Raw genomic sequence first — 20,230 nt, 5'->3', positions numbered from 1 at the left:
AAAGACTTCCGTTAAAGTCATATTTTTTTAGATGTTCTATTTAACCTACGAACTCTGTTAAGAGATCCTCTTTAGGGTTACCGGACTAAGATCAAGTTTGACATAGTTTGTTATCGGATCGGTGCGCATACATTAAAATAAGATAACCATATCGACACATGCATTACGTTATGGGAAAGAAACAATAATTTTAACGACAATTATTCCTTCTTCCTGTTTAAAAATGACTTTGTCTAAAAGCGTGTTCTTACTTGCTAGAGTTTCCTCATGTTAGTAATTTACGATTGAATATCACGAGGGCTCATCTAATTAACTATGAATCGTCGGCAGGTTACTCTGCAGCGTGATTATCGCAGCATTTCTAGATTGTCGATTGATGGGGCGATATCGAAAAAAGTATTTCAATTCACATAGAGCCGGGGATATTTGAGCGTTGCGAAACTGCCCACTCGTTAGAAAATGACGCGGCCAGCTAACGTCGAGAGATATCTCGTTTGCTGCGGCTCGACTTGGCAGGTGCTCTTATCGGATTTGCGGTAATCGTATGCGGCGGCGCGTGTGGGTGCATCCAGATACCACGTGCGTGCATCGAGGTCGGTCGTGTCGGCGCTTTACGCTCATCGTCGCGGCTCGTCCGGCGACGACGGCGGCGACGGTGGCGGAGGATCAACGGGTGCCGCTTGTATCGCGAAATCCTTGACCTGACTCTCGTTAGATGCGCCTTCGGAGAGTACATAATGACGGTAATGATAGCGCACTACCAGATCCGTTCGCGAGCTTCGCCCGTTAGAAAAGTGAGAGACCTATAAAGAGAGACGGGAAATCCGCGGAAGAAAAGTGGAACGCGCGGCGGGAGACACGTCGACCCATTACGCCGGCGGAAATCGCAGGATGTGCAATCCTGTTGGTGAACAGAGCAGAGGGAGGTAAGTGCGTGTGTGTATTTTGGTACAGTTTACTTTTTACGGAGCAAATTACTTTTTTCAGATTAAAAAAGCAACATATTCGAGAATTTGTTTAAAGAAAATTAATAAGTGAATATGTTTGAATTTTATATATGTAATCAAGTGTGATATATTCGCATTAATTATTTTAATAATTATTTTTCGTGCTGAAATGACGTCACAGCATCTATTGCCAGCAGCTCTTGCATGCGTCTCTGGTTTGCATAATTTGTATACAAAAGTCTAATCAAGAAAATAGAAAAAGTTTCCTATAAAATAGTTTATGTAGTTATAGTTTCTCTCTCTCTGTAACTATAAGGGCAGAATTTTAATTTTTATCTTAGTTCCTTGTTTATAAAACGAAAATAAATTTTAACAAGGAAATTAAATTTTTTCTTTAGAACGAGCCAAAGAAATTGTTTGAAAATAAAAACTCGAGAGAATGGCTCGAGAGACTATAATTACAATATTATTACATAAGAAATTTTATCCATTTTTCTCTTTTATTGAGCCAAAATGCAAAGCTAAATTATGTTAAGCAAAATGACGTGTAAGAATTATAGGTTTGGAGTGATCATGGATAAGAAAGACCGAGACTAGTTGGTCAGCGGGGTAAATTGGTAAAACCGATTATTTCTAGTATTTTCCAAAATTAAGCAAACAAGATTCTTCAACATGTCAAAGATGACTTTGATATCTTTGCTTGTTTGATTTTGAAATCTGTTAGTAGGAATAATCGATTTTGCCAACTTATCCTAAATAGTCCCGGTTTCCCTTAGTGTAACGTCATTTCCGTGCAGAAATAGTTACAAATTTTGTTTAAATACGCGAATATCACTTAATTACGCATGTGAGAAGTTCAAACATATACTCGTATTTTCCCTTTAAATAAATAGAATACATCGTGACCGTCTACGCATTGTACACGGTTGAACACGCCGTACGGCGGATTTACATATCGATTTCTGCAAAATCTCGCGCGACTCGACAGATTAATCTCGCCGCGGCGATTAATCTCACCAGAAGTCCTCGCGCACTGGGGCACAAAAACAACCGCCCGAGACTCGCTTTCCGGCAGTGTAATTGTGCAGAAGCTCTAATTACAACGGGAGAAACCTGTTGCGCGCGAGCAACACGAAATTGCCGTGTGTCATTCGCGCCGTTTGTTACTCGTGTGAATTTCCGCGGCCGCGAACAAGCGCAAAATCGATTCGAATTCTCATCGACGTGTAGTACGCCGCTCGCTCGCTCGCTCTTTGTTTTTATTATTACCTCAGAAAAAAGTGACCGCGATTATCTCTCTCCCCCTCTCTCATTACAATGGTAGAGAGCCTAAAAAGTGAACGTCGTCATTTGTAATACTTAACGTGGCTTCTTCCTCGCAGCTAATTGCGAGATGAGTATAACCAGCGCGAGATACACAATCGCGAATCCCGTGTCCTTGAGCACGAAAGGCTGGCGGAAAAAATGGTCCTGAGTAGTGTTCCTTTTTCTTTTTATATTTGTGAAGAGAGAGGCATTATCTACGAATTTTCGGGTAAGATCCAAGACAAGCGCGAAGGCCAGAATCGTCTTCTTTTGCTTATATTCACAGTATATTCGCGTGATTTCGCGTGTTGTGACGAGGCGGGTGTTCTCTCATCAAGGGCACGAAAAAGAAGACGATGATGTACCATAAAACTTTCTACATTTAGAAATAATCGCGTTAAAAAGAATCACATCTCGTGAAATTAATTCTGTTAGTTTGATGCAAAAAGTTCGTGTCCGTAAAATAAAATAGAAAAGAAATTATCCAATCTTGAAAAATTAATAATATTCCCAAGTAAAATTAACAACATTGATTCAGTATTTTTTTACAATTTAACGAGACTTCTATTTTTCTTTGTGAACAACGTTTGCTCCAAAAATCTTGAATGGATTGATGTTTACATAACGAACGATCGTTCAGAACGAAGCATACGCTTCCAGGTATATCAAGCCGATGACTTAATGGTTGCCGCGAACTCGGTGACGAGATGCTTTTTTTTTGTGGTCTTCGGTCAGTGACCGCGATTCAGTATTGAAAAGTTCTTCTTCGTTCTCGAGACAAATGACAAGCGAGGCGTTTCCCGACGGATGTTCCTCGACGTAATAGCTGTCGAGATGGCCGTTAAGTACACCCGGTCGACGTATCAATTTCCGCGTTCACTGCGGACAAACAAATTCAGCCGCACGTCTCGGAGGCACCGATAGTGCCGTAGTCACTCAAAATTCATGGATTCGTTTTTCGAGACGACAAGAGGGAAGCGTAATGAATAGAGACTCGTGAGTCTAAGACGTTCCCTCGCTACTTCTCCTTGTGTTAATGAACAGCTTCAATTCAGCGCGGAATATCGATGGATTTTTTAGCTCCGCCGTGACACGACGATATATCACTTGGTTCGTTACGTTCGATTGTACGAATAATGGCACGCGAGTCGCGATTATGTTCGCGCTTCGTTATGTTTTGCGCGCGCGCAGCGCTCAACCGCTTTGGCAGCTGATGGTGGGAAATTGGCAGGTCGAGAATAATGATGATTTTGTGAAACTGTCCGAATCCGCATCACGTAGGGGAAGCCGGGTCTATATGGCCTCAGGGGTATGTTGCTCATGTGCTATTTTTTTTAGTATTTATCTTGAAAGGAATAGTAGGTACAACATCGCAAAATGATCCTTTCTCTTTTAGAACATACTTTTCTCTGAGTTTTAATACTGGAATAATAGTACAGTTAAAAAATAAAAAAAAAACTGATTTGTAATAGCAAAGTAAACAATGAAGTACAGCAGATTCACTTTTCAATTTTAACTGAAAATATTCACTCGCTGATTCAAAGTGGAGAATTCCCTTGATATGAGTGAAAAGTCACTCAAATGCGAGTGACTTGATGATCACTTTACTTTTCGGGTGAAATTTCACTCTAAAAGATTTAGAAAATAATGCGCAGGCAATAAATTCCTATTTTTCGCGCGATAAGTCCTTTTATCGTTCGCGCGATCTCTTTACTTGATTTTATTTTACGACATTTCGATTGTGACGACTTCGCACGCACGTTACATACAACAAACACTCACCGTTAACCTGCGTCTGCCACACGGCATCACCTACACCCCACAGTCCGGAAACGGAATAAAAAATGTAGGGATTGTCAGGGTGAGGCTTCCACATGAGAAGGACGACCACGAGGGAGGCGTGAACGATGGCACCCAACGCCATCAGCGGCTGTCGGCCGACGAATTTCATTAACGAGCCGAACAGCAAGGAGCAGCCTGCGTTGACCACCCCGAAGCAGATCATGACGTAGCCGACCCTGTGGACACCCAGGGCGCAGGAGATGTACGCCTGGAAGGCAAACACAAAAGGATTCGATTTAGTATTTGCTTTATTTTTAGTTCGCCGGAAACAACACGTACGCGACGGCATCCCGAATCTTTTTATACCATATAAAGAGAGGTAGAGACGATAAATTAGATCGATAATTGGCACACAATGCTGCTCGTTATCGACGCTACATATAGCCAAATATACGATCTTTTTATATTTGACTAATGCTTTACAGGATATTTTCTATTATGTTTTGTATCAAGGTTACGTCGTGTAGATTTCAAGATTACTATGTGGATTGTTCGCGTATTCTCTGTACGATATGTATACGCTCATTTTTCACAATGTAGACAATGTAAATTATGTAGAACGATGCAAATTATATTGAAATATACAACAACGAGTAATTAAATTATGAAACAGCTACCGTTTTGGGTATTAATTGTGAACGTAACGTTTAAAAGAGATAACAAATTGCATAAAATTTTCATTTCATTATGTGACAAATTGATAGATTAATTTTTGCTGACTCCAACCAAAATTTCGTTCATATTTCACCTAAATTTTAATTCATTCAAACTTCTTTTCTTCCGTATATAAATATAAAAATATTTATATCATAATAATGTTACCATCTAAGATTCGCACAGTGAATTCGGCAAGATGTAATTAAACTGTTATACGTTTGTGTTGCTTTCACGTATACACTGAAAAGAGAATTTTGGGGTCGAAAAAAAATTTGGTAGGCCGGACCATAATTTGGTTAAAACGGGATTAAAATCAAGTCTTGATTATTGCCAGCAAAAAGTTTAATTGCCGCTGTGTGTTTTGTTTTCTGAACAACATATTTACTAGACAAAAACGCGGTAATGCCAACCGATGTAAGAATATTTTAGTTGCAACAATACAATACAACAATAATTTTTTCAGCATACATGGATGGCTTTCGCAGGTGTGCTAATCACGGATCTCCGAGACAAACCTACCTAGTCTGAATTATGATATACTATTAGGTACAGAAATCTTTTCTTCTCTATGCATACCGAATGAATCTTGTCACGCGGAGCTGATGTCAGACCTCCTTCTGGTGTGCATCGGGGTAATTATAATTCAATTAATCAACGCGCGGCACAGAATGCGACGACAAACCGAGGGCGAGCGGAAACTCTTTCAGCCGATGAATTCTATAATAGCGTTTTTATCTTCATCTAAATGCGTCATGTATAAAGCAAATCCCGCGGGCCCATCATTTTGAGCCTGCGGGACCGCAGGCACAAACATCCTTGAATAATCGAGCGCATTACAAGGACAACGTTTCTTCTTCTACATCCGGATATCTAGCCTCGGACGTCATTCCTGTTTTTATAAAAAAAAAAAACGAAATTGGCAACGGGCATCAAAACTATTTATAAAGACTGAAATGTGGAACATGCATTAAACGCTTATCGCGCGATCGCCCAGCTCGATCGTTAACCCGTAAGTGCCTAATTAAATTCCGGATTCCCTCCGTAATTTCAAGCTGGAATTTTTACGACGATCGCGCATAAAAATTTCTTCAAAGGACGTTCAACGCGACCAAGTTACGACCCGACGCCACGCTTAATCGAATACAGTGTGCTATTTTTGGCAACGTGCTGGGCATATTGTTAGCTCAAAGTGACGTACCTTCACGATTCTCTTCGCTTGTAACGCGCGGATTGTATAATCCCGAACAGACGCCTAGATGTCGAGTGATTCACTCATAATAGTGCACCACATCCGCTTTGATCTTTTTGTGTCGTGCGCAAATTAGCGGAAAATTCAATATTTCACAGGTGTGCAGCCAACGTTTTCTTTGTAAAGATCTTCGTAAGATCGTACAGTCAAAGAAGGAAAGAGAAACAACATACATTTGATTGTAATGAGACTAAGTGTTACGAGTATTTATGAGTGATGGGCACTTTTATGCTGATCGGCGAAAATACAAAAGATGACGTGGCTGGCTCACACAGAAGTCTGATTGTGATTTAATATCGGCTGGCTCAACCAGATTAACGCGTGGGCCAACCGTTCTTTCCGTGCACTTTATAACACTTATGCAATATGAGAGGAAAACTCATTTGCATTCAGCAACTTATTGTTACCATGCAAATTAATAGTGGAATAGTTCCTCGGCATTACATATGCAATCGAGTGTCTACCTTTTCTATGTGTGTATGCATTGTGCATGTCATATTATATCATCCCGTGGCTCAAGGCGAGCAACTACAGCATTAAGCCAGTTCAACGAGTGAATCCTCGAAGACATCTCAATCAATACGGCGGATAACGAATGGGCGCTACTCTCTCTATAACGACGTAAGCCGATAAATTTTACGATTAATGAATCGGCGAGCAAGCGTTACTTCTGAGTCACTTCTAGTATATTTCTAATGCGAAAAGATGCTTGGCAAATTACAAAAATGTGATTATATGCGCCTATATACGGAGTGCAATTCAAAAAGTTACGCAAGCACTACGTGAATTTTTAAATCTTAGCATATATCTTAGCATATATATTGATCTATTGTAGTGTTTGTTACAATTTGACGAATTTACAAGCATAGGAAACGAGGATAGTCCCTAAGGCCGGTTTTTGGCACCCTCTGAAATTAAACAAAAAAATATCAGAAACGTTATATTTTTGTAAGATCTATTGAAATAAAGTGATTTTAGTCTAAACGGACATATTTTGGTGCCTGTTTATACTATAATTCTAATTAATTCCATTTATACTATAATTAACCACCAATGCTCTTATGTCACTTACATATCATCTCCTTATATTTGCAGTATCGAGCGCGCGTGTACACACACACACACACACGCGCGCACGCACATACACACGTACATACACAAATGTAAGGAGATGATATGTAGGTGACATTAGAGCGTTGGTGATAAAAATGGGATTAATTAGAATTATAGCATAAAGGCACTAAAATATGTCCGTTTAGAATAAAATCACTTTATTTCAATAGATCTTACAAAAATATAACGTTTCTGATATTTTTGGATAAATTTAAATTTTTGGGTGCCAAAAACTGACCTTAGGGATCCTCCTCCTTTTTATAAAATAAAAAATAACAAAATATTTATTCAGAGAGTTCTAATAACATAATTAGATTCAAATTTTCTTTTATTTAAATAAAATAAACAACTTTCTTGAAAAGCTAAGATTTCAAGAATCTTTTCTTATTTGAGAAATGTTTTATACATATATTAGTGTAAGTATTGTATCTACTAAATAAAAAAAATAATTTTTATTTCTTAGATATTATTTCTCTCAGTATACACAAAATTATTTTAATTATTTGAATGTTTATCGTATCGTATATCAGGATAGATGATGAAATTTACTATTTCTATAGTAATATACAGAGTGTTAAAAGAAGAGTTCAAGATTTACAGGATAGATAGCATTCATTATATTTAAAAATGTTTGGTAAACATAGATCAAGAAAAATCAACCCTTTGAGAGTTACAAATGTTTCTCGGGTACTACAATTTCAATGTAGTCCAATGTTACAAAACATAATGTAAAAAGTGATATAATTTTAACGTAATTGTTACTACAATATTTCGCCGTGTATACGTTGGATGTGTTTAGTTGGACGTCACATCGTCATTGCGATCCTTAATATTTCCTCCACGGAACAACATTCAGCCGTTTGAATGGGCTTACGTGTCCCGAGGCATTTACGAGATCGGCTCGAGCCGCAGCCACGACACGTGCACGCGTATGCGTGCACGCACGCGATGCACGTGTGAAGGAAATACTGGTACGCACGAGATTCCAGGTATGGAAGCGGTATCGCCGGATCGGCGCGAGAATAAGTTCGTGGTGCTATTTATAACAAGCTCCAGCGCCAGCTGACTCAGCGCAGACTGCAACCACTACAACCTCCTTTTCTTTCTTTCTCTCTTTCTCTCTTTCTCTCCTCCCTCCTCTCTCTCTCTCTCTCTCTCTTTCATCTCGTTTTCTCTCCCCGTCCGCGTTTAATTGCCCAATTACCGACGTTGCTCCACAAGTCGAAGACGCCGTGTACGACCTGTCGGCGAACCAGTTTCGAACAAGTCGCGATCGCGGGCGAGGCTCTTTTTGCCGTAATACAGGGTCGCTCAATAACGAGGGGGTTCACCCGAAGCGCGACCTTCCTCGATTAATTCCAGCCTCTTACGTGGAGCCCAGCTTACGCGGCTTCCACATAGATCGTCAATGATCCTATCAGCGAGACGATTGCAGTGCTATAACTTATAGCTGAACTATCAGTTATAAGTATAGCATTTCAGTAAAGAATATACTGCTTGTACTTTAGAGAATATTTTTTGGTTTGATTTCCCGTGAGCAGTTCTTCTTCTTCTCCTTCATAAGAAGACTATGTCCTAACGTATAGAGAATACCCAATATCTCGGTTATAAATGGGTGTGATCGCTTCATCAAAAATTCCGAAGCTGAAACCCCAGTATGTGGTGTTCAAAGACGAAGAAATGAAGGCTGATCCGTTAAAAGCTCATCGTAGCTCGATCGTACGGTAAAAAATCGCGACTTGTTGCCGCTGCGAGGCTTGTTTTTGCGCAAAATCGCGATACCGTACATGTCCGAGAAAACATAAGGATACGGGATATCGTTGGGCGGGTCAATTGCCAGGTAGACAGCATGTAAATTACGCAAATCCATCCATCTTTCCAATCGCGCGAAATAATTCGCGCACGGTCAGTGATTACCGTCGCTGTTTCTTACGCCCGACGACGAGTGGCTTTTAATTGCGTCCACTGCTACGCGTGAACAGGTATCGCGTTACATCCTGCTTTCAAATATCTCCTTGTTTAATGGCATTCTTGTCCGCGTGTCGGAAACACACACACAACGCAAACGACATGCGCACACATTGTCGAACGAAAGCGTCTGCTTTAAAGCGTTTTTAAGCGTCTCTTTACCGTACACGCTTTTGTTTTTCTCATCACATCCGCAGCGCGAGTATCTCTCTAACTAATGCATATTTACTTTCTAAATCTACTCCACGTAATTATTATATGATACGCTTGATTGTCCTTCCTCTCCTGTAATTTGATACACCAAAAGGAAGGATTCGTGCATGAGCCATTCTTTTCACTTTCTTTTCAGACTTTAAATCCGCCGGACATATATCTCCCGGTAATGACGTTTTTGGAACACGTTTGTCCATAAATATTCGGATCTCAATTGGCACGTGTACAGAGTGATGCAGAACGAACATGACAAACTTTGACAGATTATTTGGGAAGTTATTCTGAGTAAAAAATGTGTGTGTATCATGTCTTATTCTCAACACTTATGTAAGGACACAAGTGTCCCAGTAATTGAACATTATCCCAATGATCGGAACATCAGTAATATATTTGTATTTAATATTTCTAAAAGAGAGAGAGGGAGCCTTGAAAATTTTGTTAAAAAATATTTTTTTATGCCAATTTGCAATATTATTTCATGTAGCATTGAATATATCAATAAAAATGTAAAACTGATCTTGTTAGATCAATCATTGAAACATACTTTACCTTACAGTTACAGAAGTTCTAAAATTCTAGTGTTATCATAATATAAAAACATGTTTTTGATAGGAAGTGACAAGAAAATCCAAATCTAAACAAAAGAATAGACAAATACATCATTTATTTATAGTCCAATTTTATCAAGTATGTTTCCAAAGTGTGTGAGCTTGAATGCACGTATGGCACTGAGAAGAATCAAGAAATCGTATACAGGATACAATACATTATTCACACAAAGTTCACTTCATGCATCAATAATTCTTTGATGCAATTGTTCATGAGTGTTTGTTTCAACACTGTACATAATTTATTTTGATTTCTCTGAGGTCACTTGCTATCAAGCATGTGATTTTATCATGACAGCAGCAACATTTGAAAACTTCTGTAATTACGCAAGTATCGAAAATGGGATCTATGTTCGTATGATACTTTTTATACAGAATAACCTCTCGAGCAATTTGTCAAAGTTTGTTACATTCATTCTGAATCAGCCTGTATAGCGGAGACAGTGCGACGATAAACCGCGCATAAATCATTTTTCAATGAAGTCGTCGCGAAAGAGCTAACGTAGCCGTGATTCCCGCATCTCTCGTATCTGTAATCGTTAACACGTGCTTCCGGAGGACGACCGCGCGTCCTCGCGTGGTCGTCACGCATCGAGTACCCGGCGTTCTACATCTGGCGCGCGTCCAGGTGATCCAGGTCGGTCTTTCGTCGCGTCTCGTCGTTGCCCGAGGTTTGAGCGTGCGAGAAATCGAAGAACGGACTCGCGGAAATGGCGAATGAAACTGACTTTATCGTGTTAACGTTACTTTTCGCTTTGTGAACGATACGAGAAAAGCTGGACGTTAAGAAAGGGTCAAACGCTCGGATGTGCGCGTAACGATGTTCCCACGGAAGACAATAGATATCGCATACGTTAATAAATCAATCTGTTTCGTGGAAATCACAAGCTGAACATCTACATTGAGAGAAAAAGATATCTGAAAAGTAAAAATTATTTACACCAAGAAAAATGTCTGGTAGCTACAATCATATAAAGAAATTATTATTATAAATTATAGTCAAGAAAACTATCTTTTTTATGTAATTCTATTATAAAGTTAGTAGTAATAACTTTATACGCTTGTTAGTAGCATTATTTTCGTGTTAGAACAATCGAAAAACGTGGTTGACGTCAAAAATAAATCTTTAGTTGGATCAACCATTTCTTTGTCTCTCAATATATTTGGTGGGTGTGTGATAACACATTCACTTAAATTTTTTTATTTAAATAAAACCAACAATTGTTTTTGTGAAAAGCTAAAGTTTTAAGAAAATATATATTCTCTTGTTTGAAAAATATTTTATATTAGTGTAAGCAAATGTGTGATTAGTGTAGTCAGCGAATAAATATTTTTCATTTCTCAGATATTTCTTTTTCCATAATGCAGCGGATGTCTGCGAGTCAGTTGTTAATCTTGCACGCGAATCGGTAAAAGTTTCTATTAACGAATCGCGCACCGAATGATACAAAGAGACTTTCGCAGGAAATAGTCGGATACGATAAATAATTCATAACGTCGTGCTGGTACAAGGAAATGAAAATCTTCGCGAGAATACGCGAGATTTGTCGAACGGAAGCCGACAATAATCCATGTGGAAGCTAGAACCGGAGTGGCAGATTGCTATCTCGAGGCGATCGGATCGGACGATCTGCACCACGTCGTCAGCTTCGCGTTTGCGATCTCGCTGGTCGCTTCCGCGCCAAGGAAAAGAAAAGTGTCCATCAGACCCCACCATCGTCGATCAGACTCCCACTATCGTCGACGAGTAGGACGAAGACGAGCGCCGGACTCGACTCACGGCGATTCAACCGGATCGGTAGTCTCTGGCGCCAGTTGAGGCACGCAAAAAGAGAAAATTCACGTAGAGACTGATTGGATGAAGCTTGACGACCGACGAAAGGTTTCCATTACCGGCCTCTTCGTAGCCTCGGGTTTACTCGGGAGTAGGTTAGCCGCGGATTCTCGATCCGGAGATGTCGATCGTGAGAAGGATCGTTTCTTCTACGGGAAGAAAATATTGTAAAAATCACTAGAACATTTCTGCAATCGTAGACCATGCAGAATTATCATCGAAATAATTTGGTTGAAAATGTTACGTACACCTTTGCCTTTTTACTATAAAATTACTGCGATAACTTGAATGTTTTTTATATCGTATATCAGCTGGATCATTGAATTTACTATTTCTATAGCAATTTATGTTACAATTTCAGTATAGTCCAGCTGTATGGAAAACAAATTAAAAGGAAATATAATCTTAACATAATTCTTGCCACACAATATTTTCTCAACCGAAAATTATTCAATTTACCACTTTACCACTTCATTTTATATCTCACTGAGTTTGGCCAATAAGGCAAAAGAAGTAAGTATTTTACTGCAAAATATCTGTACATCACGAATTCATTGTATGAGCTCTGTTCGAGATGCGTTTGAATCGCTAATCCAGTCGTCTCATAGAATCCCGCTTCAAATCGAATAGTATCTTCTCCCGGTTGCCGAGCAGGCCGCTACTTTTGTATCAACACGTAACCGATATGAAATATTTTCCTGGACTGAAGCTTTTTTACCGAAGACCGTCGTTCGTCACGACAAATAATTAACGTGCGCTACATGCCGCGGCTAGTTCGCGCTATTGTGGAGCGGCGTCGATAAATCTTCGCGCGGTTTGTAACGCCGTAAATGCAGGCCGGACGGCGCGAGGCGGGGGAATAAGAAAAGAGCGCCTATAAACGAGCAAGAGAATACGGAACTCCGCTTTTTTCCCTTCCTCTCGTCCCTCGGCTTATTATTTCTCTGATGTTTCTTTTTTCTTCTCCTTTCCACCGCGATGACGGCCCGGGTTCGGTTAATTACGCAGGCAGATTGAGCTGACGTCATGGCGCTTCGTCAATGTCGGATCCTGGTACGCATCGTCAAGGACGGCCGTTTCCTTATCACAACCGCGTCGCGGAGAAGACGCGGAGCGGCCGGCGGACTCACAACGAAAGGTCGACACACGCGAAGCGAGCGCGGCGGCCGTGTAGGTTGCAAAACTGGAATGCCATTGTTTTAGCAGGCGACTGCGGCACACAATGTGCGCGAAAGGGAGTGACCGATTTGTGTGACGGCGGCCGATCTCGCAGCCAACATTAGAAAGTGCCGTAGATCCGAAAGAATCTGTCTATTCGCGATAAACCAGTTGTACTCTAGCGCGCATTAGCAGTTGAAAAACAGCACAGCGGAATTTGCGATCTTCTCCGTTAAAGAAGCGTTGTTGCTGAGGAAGCTCACTTTCCTCCGCATGGAGAAGATATTGGAAAAATTGGAGAATTTTTGTAATCCCGGACCGTGCAGAATTATAAGATTACTGTGCCTGTTTAAAAGCTCTATACATTGATGGTGAGCTTTTCTAAAATTACTTATTAATTATTAAAGTAATTATTAATTATTAAAGTAATTATTGAAGTAATTATTCATTATTAATTATTAAAATTACTTTTCTAAGATTATTATGTGTCTGTTTAAAAGCTCTATACATTGATGATGAGCTTTTCTAAAATTTCTGATATAAGCTACATAAAGGCCATCCCATCGCCTCCCTCTGATTTCATGCCCTTGATACTTTATAACAACACAGGCGATGATGTTGGATGATTTTAGTTAATAACCCATAAAATAAAGTTGCGCAACAGTAACGATCTCTTTTAGAGATATTATCGTTAAAAATCACAAAATAAACCTAGGAAAGCTTAGGAAAGATTTGTACGTCTTGACAACTCACCTGCGTAAAGTCGGCACCGATGAAAGCCTGTTCCATGCCGATCCATACCGTGATAGGTATCAACAGTTGCTGGTAGGGTTTCTTCAGCTGGTAAGCCGTAGCAGAGAGCAGTTGGATGCCGCTCAGCTCTTGACTGTCCGAGCGTCGTTGCTTCTCGCCGTACCTAAGAAACAATTGAGAATTCTGTTAGCATTGGTTTGTTCTCGTTGAGAAGTCAACCATGTAATTCATATATGGCTTTATGTCATATCGAACTATGGGTTTATCTATCGGAAACAATGTGAGCCACGCTTGAAATCGTCGCTCGGGAACGAAAGGAGCATGCAAAGTAATTGATCTAATTCCGGGAAGGAGGAGGAATTACGTCGGCAAAACGTTTCATCTAACAATACGTTTTAGCAATAATAGAGGAGTTCTCATTCACTCGCTTTTCCGCTAAGTCCTGCACGCAACCTTGGTAATTTAGTCAATTTTCCTCTGATATAGATATAGATATCGGTTTATTATCCTTTTACGTTCTGCTATCGGTCGTTTATCGCAAAAATAATAATGTTAGCCCAGTTCTGTGGAAGCTTATTGAAACGGAGGTACAGCATTAATTTGATTTACACACAGCGGAATTTTATATAGCCGAAGCTGTATTGGAGATTTATGAGACCACATATAATACCCTCGAGATAAATGGCTACAATGATCCGCGCGGTTATGCCTCACGATAATCATAATTTTGTGCGGTATACGTAACGCGGCGCAAGTCGAAAATTATACGAACAAAAGAGCGGGAAACGCGAATGGACAATGATGACCGACTGCCGTTTAGAACGTATGATTTTCCGGCAGACTTTTGCGCCGCTATTCGCAAAGAGGAAGAGCGCGCGGATGGGGATTAATGACGATCGCGATTAATTATCATCGCGATTGTACGTCCACGTACTTATTCAGCGTCCGTGCAACGCGAGCCACGCGGAAGCGAGTTGCGCAATTAGCAAACTTCCACCGTGGCTATACATTGCTATTGAACGGTGTGTCCACGCAAGCCGGGTTCATTCATCGTTTCGGGCCGCGATTAGACGAAGGTACATCGTACTAATAGAGATCACGATTCATATTAATTATGAATCAACTGACGCAGTAACGCGAATCATTTTCCTCATTTTGACGAATTGAGAGCAAATTTCACGCGACTGATTTGTCTCTTTCTATTTAAATAAATCTGAAAAAAGAAGAAAAAAAACGTAATTTTAAATAATCCTTGTAGCAAATAGAGGGTTAATTATTACCTTTATAATTTCGTAATAGACATTTGTTAAAATTCAAATGATTATTGTTCATCAATTTAAAGAATTGAGAGGAAAAATTCGCAACTGGCTTATGTTCCTCTCTTAAATAATCCTCTATTTAAATAATTTGAAGAGAAAAAGAGAGTATCAATAAAAAGTCTACATAATTTAATAATGCTTGTAGCAACTAGAGTTTATATTGTAATAAAATTGTAATAAAATATTGTAATAAAAAATAAAAAGTAAAATTATATTTCTTTTTCTACTTTTTTCTCCAAGGCTGAACGATATTGAGTTTATACTATAAATTATATTATAGAAATTTGAAGATCTACCTGATATAAAAAACACTCAATTATAACAATTTTGTAATAAAAAGTCAAACGTACAAACCTACACAAACTTTTTAAATAAACATATTAATTTCGGTCATAATTTTGTGTATGTCCCAAGATCACAAAAATTTTGTAATTGTTACTGCAATATTTTCCCCATTTCTACACGCCATAGTAATAAGAGTTCCTGACAAAATTCAAACAACGGATAAACAATTTAAAACGCACAGAGCGGCGACTTATTTTGGGAATAATTCGCCGCGAAAGATCAGAGTTCGAAAAAAAAAAATGCCTCGGAGTTGAATATTGGTGGATCTTAAAGACTCATTTTTCGTCGCAGGATTAAAATAACTGTCGCGGGAATGAGAGTCACTGGCGCGACGAGATCCCGTCGCTAAATTTAGCCGACGAACCAGGTGGATGTAATCCGCCCTGAGGGCCCGGCGTGGGGCCCTCCGGAGAGATGCAGCGACAACGTCCGGTGTCTCGCGCGATCGCCGTGTTGGCAAATTCGCGAAATAAATCTTCCGACGCGTCGCGAAAACGTTTTAGCACACACGGCGCGGCCGACACCGCACGGCAAATGTTCTCCACCCTGAGCGACGGCATTCCTGAGAACACGTTTGCTGGATTTCTGGGCCCAGCCGAAGCCACGGCCACCGTCACGAGAGCCGCGGGGAGCGCGGTTGCGAATCGACACTTGCGCAAAAACAAGTCTATGCGTCTCTCCTTTAGGCGGAAGGAGCTGTCGGGACGGCGGCGGCCGGCTATTTTCGGCGTGTACCCTCGCCGGATCAAGAAGATTGCTCCATATCGCTTTCGAATCGCGGCTCGTCACTAATCGCGACCACGGCGACGTTGACAACTTGATGAACGGTCACGGAGAGCGTATCGTCGTCATGACAAGTGACAGGACGATCGCCCGATTTGCTTGGTCGGCGGCGGCGGCGGATTATTGCTGTAGACGCCGATTATTATTTGTTATTTCTCTTGTTCCTTTCGCACGCTGATTCCCTCATGGCGCCATGAAGCCGTTCCGGCGAATGTCTGTCGAAATAAGGAGAAATCACCGTGGCGTTCGTGCCAAGTGGCGCCTTCCGAACGACATGATCGTTTGGACACGACGATGAGTACGACATGACGATTAAATTATGTACTTCGCACGCGCGAATGCTCTAATGGAATCCCGTGCACGGAGGAAATGTAATCCACGGAGGGAATTGCAGCAAAAATTACGTTAAAATTATATTTCATTTCATAGTGTCTCTTTTATAATGCTGGACTATACTGATCCTTGTAGTATAAATTACTACAAGGATCGTTACTTTGTTATTTAATTACTTCGCTTGGCATGTAATACACAAAATATTTTCCCGCCAGTCGCGCGCGTCATGCGCGTATAATTCGCGATTATTTTGTCTCCTATACTGTCGATTCACTTGGCGACTCCTGGATTTACGCAACTCGGCGTCGCGTTGAAAATCGCCTACATCGTTCTCTCTACATCGATTGATCACCAATAACGCAAGAACGAAAGAATCAAGCCAGTTAGCATGCGTCGCCCTTTTACGAAAAGCGCGCCCACTCACGAACTCGCAAATCGTTGCACTACAAATCCATGTGTGCTTATGTTAAACGCACACTGAGAAAGAGAGTTTTGCTAATTTAACGAAATAACCGCAACAAATAGTTTTTCGAGATGGGTCAGCAAATGACTCTGTAGTGGAAAGTAACAAATGATTTGTTACTTTCAATTTACTACTCTGAGAAACATTTCTGTATTGGAGATATAACTAACTTGACCTAAATAGAACACATGTAATCTCAGGTAATGTATGTTCTTCAAAATGATAAATGATAAGAAATGATTTGCAACGATGACTGTTCGATCCCTAACGACCATCAAACAGCAAACGCGCCTTATTCTGATAACCGAGGGATTTTTCCTAATACATCAGCGTGTAATTCGGCTGAAGCTCCTTTCACACGTATTTCTTTAAATCACTTGAAACGTTTAAGAGACGTGTAAATTATAATTTAATACGTTTAAACGTGTCGAATGACATGATTTACTCTCTTACAAACTCTCTAAGAAACGTGAAAGGAGACTCAGCCGAAATAACTTGAATTTGCAGCGCGCACGCTAATCCAGATACATAATTCAAGAACCGCTGACTCAACAGGCTCCGCGCTGGGTACCAGCCAGTCTCGCTGCTCTCTGCGACCCGTTCGAGGACGCGAAGAAATGTATCCGATCGATCGTTAACGCCAATGTAGCGCGAGCTATCAATTGCGGACCGTTAATCGCGATCCCCAACGTCTGCGTGAAAACAAGGACTCTTCCGCGATGCTCCTCAGTTGGACGGTTTACGTGTCTCATCAGCGAGGAGTCGACTATTGCACATTTGTCGCGACAGTTTTCGGTGCTAATTCTCCTCGGTGAATTCAAAACAAATGTTCCTCCTTGAGGAAAAATTGGAAAGAGCGCTTTGCGATGTAGTGTCAACATACTGCAAGTCCAAGTGTGTTATTTTGACTGAATCTCTTCTCACATGTTTCTTATCGTTTCAAGTCATATTATTTAACACATTTATACGTTTCTTAAATGCGTTGAATAATATAATTTAAAATCGCAAAAAACGTGTAAAAAGAACCAAACTTACACGCTTATTCGTGTAAAAATAACACACTTGAATTTGCAGTCAAGTACTAGGTTGGAGCAAAAAGTTTCGTTCTCTCTTAAATTCTCGTAGAAAGTGTTTTGGATATTAAAAGGAAAATAGGAAGTTCTAAATGTTTTAAAAATTATCGAGTCGATATTGCTCATTTTATTCGTAAAAATTATTAATCCTTCGAAATTGTATAATCTCGTCTTATACAGAAAGCTTTACAATAAAAATTTTATATAGGAGAAATTTCGCAATTAAGAATAAGACTTGTAGATGAAAGACGAAATTTCTCAACTTTAAGAATATATTTAGAATATTTTCTCCTTGATTTCAGAAGAATCCTCTCTTGAGGATTAGGACCTCAAAACCTACTAGGATTTAAAATCCTTTAGGATTCAAAAGATTTCGTTAAGAATCAGAATATGTTTTTAAATGCAACGAAATAATTAACTACCTGATAAACTTTTGCAAGCCTTGCTTTCTTTATATCTTTTTCAAGCTCTTGATATAATTCAAAGATAATTGGTATCGATAACGAGCATCTCATTTTGTTTCGATGAATTCTTCCACGAGCTTGGTCGCAGTATCCCAATTACTTTGGTTACGAGTGAACGTTCTCGTGTTATTTCCGTTGTTTTTCGCGTTTTTTGTCCCGACCTCGCGCCATTTCTTGCACCCGGTCGAACAATCACGTCGACCCTGTAGCCGCGAGTGCTCCTCTTTCGCCTCTTTCAAGCGGAGAGCTACGCGCCCATATTTCCGCGGCGCTTTCCAAGCAGCATACAGCAGACTCGAACCGTTACGGCGTAGCCTTGGAGGCAGCGCGAATGGAAGATAGCGGCAACGCTAGGCGTCCCGGCCGCAATCTGTATACGGATCTAACACGCTCGTTTCTTACGTAACGCTCCCCGTAGTATGCAGATATCACGGACGATAGTGTCGCTACAATGACTGACGACGGTGGGAGTAAAGAGAGCGACAACGCGAGTCTCGCGAAGCACTCAACCCTTCCAGCACTCCGCAAATAACGTGCGGAGAATAAATATTTACTATTTCTTAGATATTTTTTCTCTGAATGTAAAAATATGTTCTCTTCCGTTTGAACATATCGCTCTGGATTCAAGAGGAAAAACGTTGGAATAGTATTTAGTATACTGAGAGAAAAAATATCTAAAAATTAATAAATATTTATTTGGCATGAATACTAAAAGTATATTTACTTAAATCTAAATTTTTTTATTTAAATAAATACTTGATTTTTCATGAAAAACTAGGTTTCTTTAAGATTTTAAGAAAAAATATATTTTCTTATTTGAAAAATATCTTCTAATACAAGTAAATATGCTGTTAGTGTAATCACCAAATAAATATTTACTATTTCTAAATATTTTTTTCTCAGTGAGTAGATTTCTGAATAATATGGGATTGCAGAAAATAACAGTTTGCAACTAGAGTTCTTTGCTATTAAGCTTATTTATTAGCTATTAAGATATCTTCCTTTGAGTAGGATCCTCTTGAAGTCATGTGTAAGAATATTTCTGCTGAAAACAAAATCATAATTTGTTGGGTGTTCCAATTTATAGGCAAATTAAATTTGATAAAATTTATATTAAATATTTAATATAATTAATATGATATTTGTACGTCATTATCAATTAAATTCTTAAACCTCCCGTCGTTGAGAATTTATAAATTTGAAATCCTTTATGTCGTGTGCGCTTAGTTCGCGTAATTTGATGCAATAGATCTTCTCGTTGTTTTCCAGTATCTGCTTATAATTTATTTAAATTCGCGATCTGTCTGATAACGAATTTTTAGATTAAGCAAGAAGGTGCGAGATTGCGTACCGGAAGAGTTATAGCAAGAAGCATCTCCCTCGATTTATTGCCATTCGATATGCAACACGTGTCACGGGGCTAATGTAACGTTCGGGAGGAAATGCACTTCGCTTGTATATTTAGCATGTCGATTTCAATGGTTTACGACCGCCGCGGCTTCATTTTGCGGTTTGCGCGCCTCCACAACGTCGCGAACATTATGCAGGTCAGGATTGTCTTCTTCTTAACGATGTCGCAGCGACCGAGCTGCTGCAACACGGTCACGTTAGCTACTGTGAGTTAACAAACGGTCAAGCGTACTCGCCAAACAGGTTCACTGTTCTCTCGAAACTGTCAGCATCCAATGTGTTTCATGTGGAGGAAAGAAGAGTCTGCGTTTCGTAAGTTCCCCTCTGGTCGATGTTTCTTACCGCAAGGATATATTATGCAAAAAAATATAATCACATCTTTAGCGGAATCCT

The 20,230-nt window shown here is 39.9% G+C and overlaps 1 protein-coding gene across 4 annotated transcripts in view; it reads right to left on the bottom strand.

Moving 5' to 3' along the window:
• LOC116848008 (UNC93-like protein) overlaps positions 1 to 20,230 on the bottom strand; it is a 96,457-nt gene that overhangs the window by 7,841 nt on the left and 68,386 nt on the right. For all 4 annotated transcript variants that reach the window (XM_032823672.1, XM_032823674.1, XM_032823673.1 and 1 more), the window contains 2 exons: positions 13,648 to 13,810; positions 4,035 to 4,302 (listed from right to left, as the gene is read on the bottom strand). In XM_032823672.1, the coding sequence (XP_032679563.1) occupies positions 4,035 to 4,302; positions 13,648 to 13,810 (431 nt within the window). The remainder of the gene's footprint in view (positions 1 to 4,034; positions 4,303 to 13,647; positions 13,811 to 20,230) is intronic.

Source organism: Odontomachus brunneus, unplaced genomic scaffold, assembly GCF_010583005.1.
Source record: "Odontomachus brunneus isolate Ranch 3 - 2012 unplaced genomic scaffold, Obru_v1 Obru_scaffold_087, whole genome shotgun sequence".
In the NCBI taxonomy this organism is placed as follows: domain Eukaryota; kingdom Metazoa; phylum Arthropoda; class Insecta; order Hymenoptera; family Formicidae; genus Odontomachus; species Odontomachus brunneus.
The sequence above is the reverse complement of the archived record's forward strand: the minus strand, read 5'-3'. Positions and strand labels throughout refer to the sequence as shown.